The sequence below is a fragment of the Antrostomus carolinensis genome, unplaced genomic scaffold, assembly GCF_000700745.2.
Source record: "Antrostomus carolinensis isolate BGI_N321 unplaced genomic scaffold, ASM70074v2 scaffold920, whole genome shotgun sequence".
In the NCBI taxonomy this organism is placed as follows: Eukaryota; Metazoa; Chordata; class Aves; order Caprimulgiformes; family Caprimulgidae; genus Antrostomus; species Antrostomus carolinensis.
The window spans coordinates 63340-77212 of record NW_010288833.1 but is presented as its reverse complement, the minus strand read 5'-3'; the positions used below and the strand labels follow the sequence as shown (position 1 = coordinate 77212).

The 13873-nt window shown below is 37.6% G+C and overlaps 1 protein-coding gene across 1 annotated transcript; it reads left to right on the top strand.

The window, feature by feature from the left end:
* Positions 1 to 71: 71 nt before the first annotated feature.
* On the top strand, positions 72 to 3603 carry RAN (RAN, member RAS oncogene family). The gene is made up of 6 exons (XM_010167648.1): positions 72 to 205; positions 1115 to 1199; positions 1293 to 1418; positions 2139 to 2326; positions 2904 to 3074; positions 3184 to 3603. The coding sequence occupies exons 1-6, from the start codon at positions 170 to 172 to the stop codon at positions 3226 to 3228; spliced, it is 651 nt and encodes a 216-aa protein (XP_010165950.1). The 5' UTR covers positions 72 to 169; the 3' UTR covers positions 3229 to 3603.
* The last annotated feature ends 10270 nt before the right edge of the window (positions 3604 to 13873 follow it).

Here is a 13873-nt window from a genome sequence, read left to right as displayed (position 1 = left end):
GGCGTGGGCTGAGCCTCGGCCTCTTCCCCGGCGCTGCGGGCTGGCGCGCAGGGTACGCGCCTTTGGGGAGGTTGGGAACGGAAAACGGCGCCCGTCCCCTTCCGGCCGGGCCTTGAATCAGCTCGCCTGTTGTGAGCTCACATGCTTCCATTTCCCCTGCAGACCCAGCATGGCCGCCCAAGGAGAGCCCCAAGTGCAGTTTAAGGTAAGGGAGTGGTTTGTGGGGTTTTTGTTGGTTTTGTTTGGGTTTTTTTTTCCCCCTTTTGTAGAAAACTAACACGAGTGACACTTTAGTGCCAGCGTAGATGGTAGGTTTGGTTTTGAAGTGCTGGTATTTCCTTAATGATGCAGTTAGTTTATTGTAGTATTGTATATAACTTTTACAAAAAGATACTGCTGCACTGTGTCAATCTGATGCTGTTTGTAGTTTAGCGTAACACAGTTTAGCGATGCTTTGCCTATAGAATGATTTCCAAGTTTCAGAAGTGAAGTTCACAGCAAAAAGTGCTTAGAGTGAATTAGAGTAGTCTGTTTTCTGTTGTGTATCAATTGTTTAGAGAAGAAGACTTAAAAAGTTTCAGAACAGAACTTTCTGGCATTTGTGTGGGTTTTCTTTCTCTAAACAGCCAGAAGTCCTTAAGACTGGTTTATGAAAGGTTGTTATTTGTCTTTCCTACAATACTTGGCGAGAGTATTCCAGTTGTTAATAGTGCAGTTATTTGGGGTTGCATGGTGTGGGTTGGTTTTTCTTTTAATTGTAAGATTATGATCAGTTTCTCTAATCTGGGTGCTTAAAGCAGTTCCTCTCTAAATATGGTCACATTCACATTGAAAACCACCAAAATTCGTAATTCAGTCACTTGTAGTCTAGTAGAACTGTATTCACAGTGTGTTTTCAGCTGCAGGAACTAGGTAAGTCTGACTGGAGCTATAGCACGATAGGTTTAAGAAGTTGGGTCCCAGTACAATGAGTCTCTTCATGGGCAATTCAGTTTTCTGTTTACAGCATCTTGTGGTATTAAGGTTTTTGTATTAATAATCAGTATTTACGCTAAAATGACTGATAAGTGTCTGTAGAAGTGTATTGCTCTGACTTTTTTGCCTTTATCAACAGCTTGTCCTGGTTGGTGATGGTGGAACTGGTAAAACAACATTTGTAAAACGTCATTTGACTGGTGAATTTGAAAAGAAGTATGTAGGTATGTCTGAAGAAACATTTGAGATCTAATATGTTACAATTAAAAGTGCAATTCATGACTTGCTAAGTGCACTGTTTTTTCTTATCACTATAGCAACACTGGGAGTTGAAGTTCATCCTCTGGTGTTCCATACTAACAGAGGCCCTATTAAATTTAATGTATGGGACACAGCTGGCCAAGAGAAATTTGGTGGCCTGCGAGATGGCTATTACATTCAAGGTAAGCTGTGTGTATATGTAGGAATATTCTGTACCTCTTACAGTTCAACCCTTCGTTCTGTTAATGTTGGCCACTCTGAAAGCTGTCAGTGTGGCTTACAGTGATGAGCTGGTTTCTGGGTCTTTAAACTCTTTGTGTGGAGATGATAACTTCCTTTGCTAGGCAACTTGTGCTGGTGTAGGAATATTGTAAGACTGTGTTTCAGTATGCTATTGTGGGCTTTGGTATTAATGAAGAGTAATGGTGCACCTGAAATTACAAGATATTGCTGATGAAACAGAAAAACTTCTGGACAAGGGCATCCTGAGATGTGGACTACAAACTCAATCTACCTGAAAGCCTCAGTGGGATGCCTGAGATTAGTTAAATAGGTGTTGACTAATTTCTGTCAAAGATTTGTCTAAATCAAAGTTGACTTTTGTAATCCTTGTATATTCTCATACTGAGCAACACCATGATACTGAGTAGGACAGTTGCATTGTTGAAACTAGCTGATCTTTAAGATAAGGCACTAAACATGTGAGATGATGTGATCACAGCCTCAGTTCTGTGGGCTTGTGCATTGAACTTGTTAACAGAACATGGACTCTCAGAACTGTGGGGCTGCAAGGGAAAAAGTTAATGCAGATGCTTAATGTTAATGTGGGATTTCTGTGGGTAACTCTCTCCCATCTTGCAAGCAAATACTTAATCTCCTGATGTAACTCTTCTCTATTGCAGCTCAGTGTGCCATCATAATGTTTGATGTAACATCAAGAGTTACTTACAAGAATGTACCTAACTGGCACAGAGATCTGGTACGAGTATGTGAAAACATCCCTATAGTGTTGTGTGGCAACAAAGTGGATATTAAGGACAGAAAAGTCAAGGCAAAATCCATTGTCTTCCACAGGAAGAAGAATCTGCAGGTATGTTGGCATGAGTCTGTAGGAATCAGATTTGCGGGGTCTGCTGACTGCTGTTGGGTTCTGTGCAGTAATTGAGTGTTCTGCCTTTGTCACTACAGGCTATAATATTGCAACTTTTCATCCTGTTGACCTGACTTCAGAGAAGGGGGATGTAATGGTGTTAAAAGATCATCACTGATCTTGAGCAGAAATTGCGATAGGTTCTTAAAGAGCTTGTTTACTTTTGACTTTTGCTGCTCAGAATATCATCAGATGACGCAGAAGTGAGACTAAAGTAAATCAAGTGACAGGAAAAAGATAGATGCTCTATAACCTGCTGAAAGTTCTGTCTTTGATCAGATTGTATACCTTCTCTGTTACAAATTTCTACCTATAAATTTTGCCTGAAACTGTACATTTCTAGACACTTAAACCATAACTGTTTCTGAGAGCATAAACAGAAGTTGTGATCAAAAAAAATTACTAAGGTAAAAGTAGAGCTGATTCTGTGCATGTTAATCTTGGAATGCCCTAAATATCAGTTAGAGATGTCTTTTTTTTTTTTTAATAATGTCTTTTAATATGTACTTTTTTGCAGTATTATGACATTTCAGCTAAGAGTAACTACAACTTTGAGAAGCCTTTCCTCTGGCTTGCTAGAAAGCTAATTGGAGACCCTAACTTGGAGTTTGTTGCCATGCCTGCTCTTGCACCACCTGAAGTTGTTATGGACCCAGCACTGGCAGCACAGTATGAGCAAGACTTACAGGTACGTGAGAAAGGGCACAAAGGTCAAATGATTGCCTGATAACTCGTGTTTGGACTCCTGGGGCAAAAAAACTGAAGAACAGTTCTTAAGTGTAACTTCTGTGTTGCAGATTGCTCAGACCACTGCACTGCCAGATGAAGATGATGACCTGTGAGGGATGAAGCTGGAGCCCAGCGTCAGAAGTCTAGTTTTATAGGCAACTGTCCTGTGATGTCAGTGGTGCAGCGTGTTTGCCACTTTATTATCTAGCTGAGCAGAACATGTGCTTAATCTTTGGGATGCTGAAAGAGATGAATGGGCTTCGGAGTGAATGTGGCAGTTTAAAAAAACAAAATAAAAAAAAAAAAAACAAAAAAACTTAATATTTTGGACCTGCATATTTAGCTGTTTTTTGGACTGCAATTACTTCCCCTTTTGAGTTTCAAATATAAGACTGCTGCAGTCACATCAGAGTGTTAAGTGGTAAATCTTGTTTCTGTCATTCCCATTCTTTTTTGTTTAGATAATAAAGTTGTATTTCAAGTATCTCTAAGCAAGTGAACTTTCATGCATTGTTAAGAAAAAGTTTTCAAAGTGTCTTCTGTCTCAGTTGAGGCTAATGCTTGGTTGTGTACTGCATTTCTCATTCTTTGTTCTTTGCCCTCCTGCTTCTCATGTTATGCTCCTCTTGCTAAATCAGAGCTAACAGTTAACCTTCCCTTGATTTCCTGAAGCATATAATTAAAGCACCTGAGGAAAGCTGAACTAACTGCCAGGTAAAACTAAAGCAGTGAACACTTGGCTAGTAAGTGTGTTTGGATCACATCCTTGTGCAAATGGGGATGTTTGTGGTCTGCAGGGTGTCTTGAGAGAAGTGTGTAGTTCAGCTTGTGTATGCTACCACTAGATACAGTCTCTCAACTCTTAACTTCTAATATGTTCTAAAATATGCCTTCACAGAGCTCTGTCTCTTTAGTAGCCAGAAACAAATGGCATCTAGGTCTGTTAGGTGACTTAAAAGCTGTATCTTTGCATGGAACATCATTCAGTAGAGCTATAGCTGATTAAACAAACTCTCTCTAAGCATCGTAAAACTCACTGACTAGAAAACAGCTGTAGTTTGAGCTAAAAAGCTCTTGGCTACAAAAGTATATTAACTAAAACCACATCTATATAAATATCTAGACTTTACTGTAACTGCACCAAGTTCTTAATTTGAAACTCTATCTTACTACAGCACAAATGGTGGAAAATGTCAACTTTTAACACTATCTTGTAGAGATGAATCTTGGTCAATATTAGTACTACTAGTAAACAAAACTAAGATTAAGATACCATTTTTTTCAGTAGTGTTTGAGTATATGAAGCCTTGAACTCTTCAGTTTTGTATTTTTGGTTTCTTAATAAAGTGGAGCATTTCATTTATTCCTTTTAACTTGCATGTTTGTGTATGTAACTCCTACTTCAGTATTTAACTATTCAGTATATGGTAGCAAAGTGTGGACTATGATTATTCTGCAATACTGTTGTAAAGGAATCACTTCAAAGTTAGTGCAAGTTGGAGTTCAGTGGTTTTGCGGGTTTTGGTTGGGTTTTAGCTAGTCACTGAGAAGCTGGGTTGTATTTAGGACCTGAAATGTATTAATAAAAATAAGGAATGTCATACACTTAGCTTGTGAAAAAGCAAACTCCCACTTAACGTTCCATTGAATCTTGCTGCATCATCTTGTTTTAACTTCATTTTGTAGGTATTTGCCTGTAGTGTTTACTAATTTACTTGTGCATATCTTGGCTAATACTGCTAGACTGACTATCTGCTGCTGCTTTACTAGGTGTGGTAGCTTTTTTTTGTCTTTAAGCCATCTCACTTCTGAAAGTACACTGCTTAAAAACCACAAATTGATGTAGAAAACTTCAGTAGTTCTACAGTATTGATATGCCTTAAGAAGAAAAAAACAGCAGCACTGTAGTGTTATTTGTGGTGTTTCATAGTGTATGGTGCTGCCTTTACAACTCACCTATTGCACACAGGTAACTAGCCTTGGTATGGATTCCTACAAAACAGCTGCAAAGACAAGTGAAATAGCTGTTTAGTGCAGCTGCTGTGAGCTCTCCTTTGTATTCAGTTTTGCTTCCAAGTCCACAAAAACTCATTAAGTAGGCAGTAATGCTCTGAAATAATGTGAAATGTTTTGGGAGTGGAATTAAGTCCACTTGTTGCAGCATTATCCTTGGTTTGTCATGTTTAGTCCCTGTTAATTGTTGATCATAAATAATGCAGGTAGCTTTAATTTGTGTATGGAGATTCCTCAGTTTATGTTTGTTAACTATAACACTTTGAAATTTTTTGCTAGTTGGGTTTAGGCAAAATAAAATTTTATCTAATTAGTCAAGTAATGAGGAAAAAGAATCTTGTGTTCTAAGAACCTCTGTACTAAAGAGTCCCATCAAGTCTATTAGAGCTCTACCATTATCAGGACTGAATTGATGGGACTGAAATCTTTTGTTGCAATACCCACTTTGTTCTGCTTGCTTGACTGCTGTATGCTTGGATTGGATTAATTGCAGGAGTTCTTGTGTTCCCTACGCACAGTTTGGTGGGTTTTCCCACATTTAGATCTCTGGTTTAAGATTGGTTTTTAGTAACCTGGCACTATAGACCATGCTCAGTTTTAACTTTCAAAACCAGGGTAAGGTGCTGGGCCATTTACTTTTCCTAGTTCCACGATAAAGCTGCAAGTTCAGGTATCCAGGCCCAGAGGGTTGTGTTAGAAGAGTAGTGAGGGAACTAATGCACGTGCAAAATAGGTAAAGTAAAAGCATTAACTCAAGAAACTGGTAGAGGAAATGTTTTGCTGCTTCTTGTTGAGCCTTTAAATGAAGGAGTCTTAAAAGCCTCCTTAGGAAAGCCAGGGTTGCCCTTGGATCTCTCAGGATTTCAATAGAGAATCTTTTTTAGACACACTGGAGAACCTTTCTCTGCGACAGCTGGAAATCTGATGCCAGAAGGTTGAACTCTGTCCCTCTTAGACCTGCAAGTTATGGGACAACAAAACTTACCTTTGTCTTTTTCCTTTGAAAATGGTTCTGTTGTTGCTAACACATTCTTAGTCTAAACTACTGAAGAGAACAGTGCTGAGAGAATTTTTTTCTTACACCTTCACTCATGGTTTGATTGAAGCCAGTGATTTTTCTGAACCTGGGTTGGTAGTAGTGGTCACTTACTCTCACCTGAGTTTTGACAACAGTTGATTGGGTCTTCTTAAACCAGGATGGATAGCAAGGTCTTACAAGTAACTGAAAAGCTAAATTTTCTGCTGCTTTATCCAGTTTTCACATGCATGTGTTAATTTATACGCTGGTTCGGTGTGTGTATGTGTTGATTTTTGTGCTGAGCTGAAAAGTTTGCTTTTAAGGATCTTATTTCTCCTAGCACAAGCTGCTGTATGAGCATACTGCTGAGGAGTTCTTCCTTGCATGTGTCCTGCAACACTTTTGATCATCTCTGCAAGTGGCCAAAACTGGGAAACACTTTCAGCTGGAGACTTGGGAATGACGATGCTGTCCTAGGCCAGTAGCTTTTCAAACAACATGTGGGTTGTTACACTGGAAGCAGTTAGGGTGATTGTGAGTCTTCATTGCCCTCTGGCTTGTTTGTAACTGTCCTTGTGGTGCAAGCTAGTGCCTTCCAGCAAAGAGGGCTAAAAAAGACTTGATTCCTCTTTCTGATTTAGAGCTCACTGGGCTGCCTGACAAATAAAGTAGGGTTAAACTTGGAAGAATTTTATGCTTGAAAGGAAGGCTTAATATGCAAACCTGTTTAACACAATTACTGGGGCTTACTGGTGAGCCAAATGTATTATTGAGGAATTGTAGGAATATTGGAACATAAGGCATGTTATTTATACCAAGGCTCTAGCACACAGCCTAAATTTTAGGTTGTGGATTGTGAGTGTCCAAGACAAATACTTTTAATGGGGTTGTTTGGGTAATTCTCTTCTAGTTCACGAAGTGAGCAGATTGTTTAATGAGTGAATGATACTTCCCCAAAATTCTAGTGTCCTAAAAGCTGCATCACTGAAATGGGCCGATGTTCATATTGGGGTACTAGTTCAGTATAGGTGAATTCGGGATTAAAAGAATCAGATTCCCATATTTCTACTGCCTGCTTGGAGGGGGGGAATGAAAGTAGGATAAATTTCCCCAAATAATAAACAGAATTTAGTGTTTTATAGAACATTAACAAAAGTCTTAATGTTTGATCCACTATCTCTGAAGTAATGTTTTTAATATATGTAATGCTACACATTCAAAGTTGAATTTCATCAATATAGTTCCAAGTTACTAGGAGGCAATGAGGTTGATCTACTCTCAGTTGCCTGTTTCTATGTTGATACTTTATTAATAAGGACTGAAAAGGGCAGCTAAAACAGGAACTCTCTTCAGTGTAAAGCAGACAGTCATAAACAGGAAGCTCATTAGGTTTTTGGAATCAATAATGTGTAAGATGAAAACTTTAACCAGTGTCTTTCCTGTTATGATTGTCTAAGTAACAAAATCAGTGTTTATACTCTGAAGCATCAGGATCTTTCCTGATAGAGCTCTTTAAGTCTCCTGTACAAAGTGTTGAGCTAAAGATTGCAAATCAAGTGACTAATATAAACGGGTTTTTGCTTTGAACTTATTTTTCAGGTGAGAGCTTGCATGAGCCAGTGTCGCAGTCTGATTTCCCAGTTGTCAGACTAATTACTGTTGCTGCTACTTTACAAACTATTGGCTCCACAAACCCAGTGGTAACTTACTGATAACTTTTTTGCACCTTGGTGACTTTCAAAAATAGTGCTGGGGGGAAGCAATGCGTGTTTTGCTTATACTGAGAATGTGAAAGAAAGTTAACTTTCATGTCAGGCTTTTTTGATGGATTACACAATTAAAAAAAATGTTAAAATTTCCAGATCTCAGATTGAGCATGGCAAGTATTTAGGGAAAGTTCTCAAGCCAAAGAGGTTTGTTCCATTTATTAATAAAAAGGTGGGCTATAATAAATAATAAACAAGAAATCTCTTGTCTGTATTTTTTAGCATTATTCATTGCCTTTTGATTTTGGATCTAGTATTTTTATTTCTTATTTGTGTCTGGATGTTTTGTTTTACTTGAATGCTTAAATTGATGTCTACTTATAAAACTTATTTCAAGCTATAGCAGCTGAGTACAGTAATTCTTCAAAGATTATATGTAAAAAAAGCTGTTTGAGACACCGCATCTGCCAGTCAGAAGTGCAGAAGTTGTTGCCAGGTACATGAGGTTTAAAACAGATACAAGAGGGTAGTTTTTGTCTCACAAGTCTGAGCTTAAAAAAAAAAAAAAGAAATTATTATGGAGATGGAGTGGTCACTGCATCATTCTTTTCTCTCGCCACCAAGAAGGCTGTGCCTGTCTGAGCAGGCGGGATAGTTCCAGGTTTGAATGAAAGCTGCGGTGGGAGATGGAATTGCAGTACCTGCCTGAGCCACGCGGTGGCGCCCGGCGGCCGCGCAGCTGCTCTGTGTTCAATGGGAACATCCCGCCGGGGCTGCGCGAGTGTCGTGTTTTCCAGGAGGAAGCGATGTGGGCGCTTTTAGGTGTGTTAAGTGGCTACAGCACATGTGCAGAAGCAGATGTTAGTTGATAAAAAACTTAAAACTGAGCAGGTAAAATTTTTTTTTTTTTTTTTTTTTTTGTGCGGGGTTTCCATTTGTTACAAAATAAGATAAATATAATTTGACTTCTAATAGGGTTGTTTTTTTTCTTTCTTTAAGTTAAATCCACTAAGAGTGTGAAATAGACCAAGACAGTGAATTACAGGAGGATTTTTGTCATCCTAATGCTGTTAGCATAGCAAAGCTTAGGCACTGCCATCATGTACTTCCCCCCCCGGTACTCTTCAGCAACAGGGGGAAAGAAAGATGCAGATTGGAGAGGGAGGGGAAATGCCAAAACTCTCTTGGTAACTGAGAACTTTGCTAGATGGTTCCCCACCACTGAGAATTTAAAATAAGACCAGCTTGTTATCCCACAAATTGCCAGAACTCCCTGTGCCCACGTGTGAGAGGCTGATCAGGCACCTGTGCTTTGCTGGAAAGCACTTCAGACAGTGCTGACAAGATACCATAGGAAAAGCTTTAAAGAGAAGAAATGGACCTAACAGAAAATAATTGAGTTTGTTCTACCACTAATCTTCGTTGTGCACGGGTCAGTTGACTTCTCTAGAACTTCTGTGATTTAAATGGAAGCTGCCTGAGAAAATCTATCTTAACACTCTGCAGCTTGGAGATTACTTGTCAGGTAGAGTGTTTTGCCACTTTCTCGTAGGTGAATACCTTGGGTTTTTCCAGATCAGATGTTACAGGAAACAGAGACCTTTAGTAAAATGTAAAGGACAAGTAAGCATGTATCCAGCATTTTTCTATTACCTGTTTTATTACTCCTCTCAGTTATTTCAGTTGACTACTCTTGCAAGTGCTCTTCAAGTTCTTTGGCTATAGGTTTTTAAATGAGTAGGTGCTGCTGTTTTGATACATTTATATACAGCGCCTTGTACAACTAAGGCCGTGTCCTGACCTGGAAGCTTCAGAACCACATCTGTGAAACAATACTTGCATTTTTTGCGTAAATATTATAGATCAGCCTTGCAGAATAAATGCTAATGAAAACATATAGGTATAAAACCTTCTCTTCTGTCTTTGTAAAACTGATAGAAGAACATAATGCTATCTGCTTGAGTTAATTATGTTTTCAAAATTTATTTGTATTTTGGTTGCTGTTGACCTATTAAGTGGATATTTGCTACTAGTGGTTTACTGCTAGCACAGGACTAATGCTTTTATCTCGTGAGCAACTGATAAATCCCATTTCTAAATACATGGTATATATCACTGGCTATGTAAAATCTGACATGTTAAGTTTTGTAATGCTATTTTCACAGTTACTGGCTTGACTACAGAACTGTCACTTCCTTATTTAATTCTACAGATGTGAATGTTGATGTGGTAGGTATTCTTTGATTCTAACTCCTGCTCTTCACCCACTGACTTTGTGTGCTAAAAAAGGCTTAGAGCCCAAGAGAAAGAAGGGAAACACTTAATCTCTTGAAAAATCAGTATTTATAACTAATTAAAAAGGATCTGTGGAAGGTCACATCAGTCGTCTTTAGCTGCAAGTGACATTTGAAAATGACAGTTACTTAAGGAGCCTATGAAAATCACTGAGAGATTGACAAGTCCTTTAGAAAAAGAAAAGGAGATTTTATCTCCATATTGTATCCATTTCCTTAATCAAAATCACATTTTGAATGGCTGAATTTATTTTCGTTTCCTTTCCTGCAGTGTGCATTAAGAACAGTGGCAGATACAAATGGGATTTTTTTTTTTTTTTATTGTTTCAAAAATGTTTTTAGACAGTTCTGTGATTCCAGGGTGTGTCTTGTGATTTTTAGGATCTTTGAGAAGGCTGTTGTAGCCAACAGATGTAAGTGATTTCTCTAGTCAGATTATTAAGCATTACAGCAGAGTGAGGAGCAAACCAATAGGAGTCGCAGTGGTCAAGAGAGTGCGTGGAAGAGATTTTATGCTAGGGTTTGGTTTATGTATTGACCCTCTTCTGTCGATGGAGAGCTAAAACTCCAAGACTCAAAACTCCCAAGACTCAGTACCTAAAATTGCAGTCTGGATCTTAATTCTGGAATTCAGTTTTCATGCTTTTAAATTAACTAACGGGTCACAGATTTGATGACTCTTCAGATCTTAATAAAAGTACAGATTTGGAAGCAACTGCCAACATTTTAGCCAGCTCTCTGATTTCTGTCCCCAGTCTCTCGTTGCAATTGCCACTTAGATCTAAAGTAAGAAACTACAAAGGACAGGAACTGTGTTATTCCCCATAGAATGAAAAGTCTTTAATATGTACATCTATAGTAGGCTCAGATGTTCTTACTGAGAAGTAATTTGCAGATTGGCTTGTGGGTATATTCTCCATTTGTGCTCGTAAACTTGTTTCACAAAGCAGTTGAATGAAACTTTCATGGAGTTGCTTTTACCCAGAAGAGCAAGAGAGAATTAAGCAAAAGAAAAATAGGCAAAAATTCCTGAGGCAAAACTTTATCATGGTGAAATACTTCTGTAATTAAGAAAATCTGGCTACCATCAGTATCCTTTTGGTGATAGATTTGATACCAAAAAATGTGCAGTTACGGGCAGTGGCTTTTTGACAAATAAGATTTGGCTTAATAGCATAAAACAGAATTTGTATAATATTTTATTTATACACTTATCCATTTTTATGTAAGCCTGACATTAAAGCTCAGATAATCAAAGATTTGATTAGGCTTTTGTGTAAATACCAAAGATTTAATTAAACTATTTTGTAGAAATCAAATATTTTCTTTGGTGTATGGAGTCAGAAGTTCGAGTTACTACCACAATACAAAAAAAGTCTAATGAACAGAATGATACAGTAAATAGACAATAAAAATAGTAATCCAGTAACTATTTTTTGGTAAGTGGGACCTCATCCACAGAAACTTAAATGTATAGTTTATTGTATGATGTTATTCACCTGTCTACTTGGTCTTTGGATCATCAGGCTCTTAATGTTTTCAGAAATCATATATAAATTAAATCAGCTTAACATTATATAACATAATAAAAGTATTTTCATCTGATTAGGCCTAAATTTTATTGCCAAAAAGCTGTATTTTGTTTTCTGGCATCGACCACAACTTCTCATTTCCTTAATTAGAAAAATATTTTTCTGTGATAGCGTTAACCTTGTTGAACTAGCTCCAGGATTTCTGTTTGTTTGCTTTTTCTTCAATCTGAACTGTTCAGTTTGTCCTTTTCAGTATAATCAACTCAAAATTTCATGCAATGTTTTCATGATTGTGGTCTTTCTGAATAATTTTACCAAAATATCTTTTACTAATTGATGTTTCCTAGGGACCAGGCTCATGCAGTGGTCGCCGCCACCCTTTAATTGGCTTTTGTTAGATAGCATTGTGCAAATAAGAACTGTAATACCAGAAATTATTCCACCTATGAAGTTTTTTTTCATATGGCCAATTCCTCTGTACTTTCTGGCTTGTCACTCTTGACTTCTGTTCTGCTGGTGACCCCCCTATAAGCACACAATTTCATTTATTTTTTTCCTCAAGAATGGCCTGCTTAGCCATCTGCTTCTTAATCTGCATTTATATTGTGAGCTCTTTGTGTGTAAGCATAGAACACACATCCATTCGCGTTTATTATTTTGATGGATATTATTTGTTGCACCTAAACTTGTGATCCAGAAGAGACTGTTACTGGTCTAGGCAGTCTACAAACCTTAGAAATAATGACTCTTTCCAGGGATCTTCAGGCCTATGATTTAATTTCTGCTTAAAAAAAAAAACCTAACCCCAACCTCAAAAAAACCCCTCACACCAACCCCAAACAACACAGAAAACAACAAAAAACCCAAACCCAATATATTGCAAATAGATGACTAAAAGGTAGATATGAAATAAAATTTAATTTTGTATTTGTTCTAAATGCAAAAATAGGCATTAGAGTTTTGTGGCTCAATAATATATTGAATATTACACAAAAAACGATAGAAGCAAAGCTGTAGCAAGCTTTGGAATAGTGCAGCAACCAAAACTGATTGGATCCTTGGATAGAATAGATCATGTTTGCTGGCCTATACCACCCACAGCATTTTTATTTCTGCTACAATCAGGGCTGCAGCCACACTTCTGTTGTTATGAAAACAAACCCTTAATGTTAACTATAAAACCCTTTTTTCTTTTTCCAATTCTTCGTCTTTGTCTCATGTGATTTATTTATTTCAAAGTTTCAATGTAATGAGAAGCAATTAATGCTGCCAGCTGATTTTTGCAGTCCTAGGGAAAACTTACAAACCTAAAATAACCTCCTGTTAAATTTGCTAGCTGTTTGGTTGGGAGAGTGCTAAAAGAAAAGGGACCAAATATTCTTTTTTTTTTAATGTTCTAAGAAAATAGACTTCAAACCCTGTTCACTCATAGGTAGCCACAGTTCAGTGGATGTTTGCTGTTTAAAAGAGTGTTACAGAGTTGTAGCAAATGCTGTCTATAGAGAGCTTAGTATGGTCACATGAGATTAACGTGAGATTGACACATCCACAAGAATAAACACTAACAAACAGTTTTCAAAATAAGAACAAATAAAACACTCGGTTGTATATTTTGGTTTTGCTTAGAATTGCAGAATCTTGAGTTATGAAGGCACAGGAGGCTGTGCAAGCTTTCAGTTTAAATAAAACTTACTGCAGACTAGATTTTCCCTGGTAGTTGAGTACAGCCCTGATGTGTGTAATGTGAGGGATAACAACGAGAAGGGGGGTGTAGTTGTTAAATGCCTGAGAACAGACGCCACGTAATTCTTCCAGCACACAAGGAAAGTGCTACAGTATGTTACCACAGCTGTATGTGCACTCCATCCCATGAGGAAAAGAGGGAATTTGTGTGCTGGAAACCTTAAAAAAGCAGAACTCAAGTCTTTTCTGCCTCATCCCCATCCAATACATCAATACAGATTAATATAATGGTGATGCGATTTAAAATAATAAGTTGTTGCTTTTTTTAATCAACAGTTGGCACTTTAAGCAGCAGACTTCTGTTTTTAAGTAAGATTTGTCTTTTCCTTCTTTTATGTAGAACCAGGGGGCTAGTATTATATTTTTAAAGTTACTTTACCAGTTAGTATTGTCTATCATCATGATTTTATTGTAATACACCAAGGAAATACACAAGGAAGAAAACATATTCT

What these genes read in the sequence shown, in the direction of transcription:
- RAN (XM_010167648.1), top strand. Translation starts at nt 170, where the DNA reads ATGGCCGCCCAAGGAGAGCCCCAAGTGCAGTTTAAG. An exon ending in AGCCCCAAGTGCAGTTTAAG is followed by an intron (nt 206 to 1,114) that starts GTAAGGGAGTGG and finishes CTTTATCAACAG; the next exon opens with CTTGTCCTGGTTGGTGATGG. An exon ending in AGATGGCTATTACATTCAAG is followed by an intron (nt 1,419 to 2,138) that starts GTAAGCTGTGTG and finishes TCTCTATTGCAG; the next exon opens with CTCAGTGTGCCATCATAATG.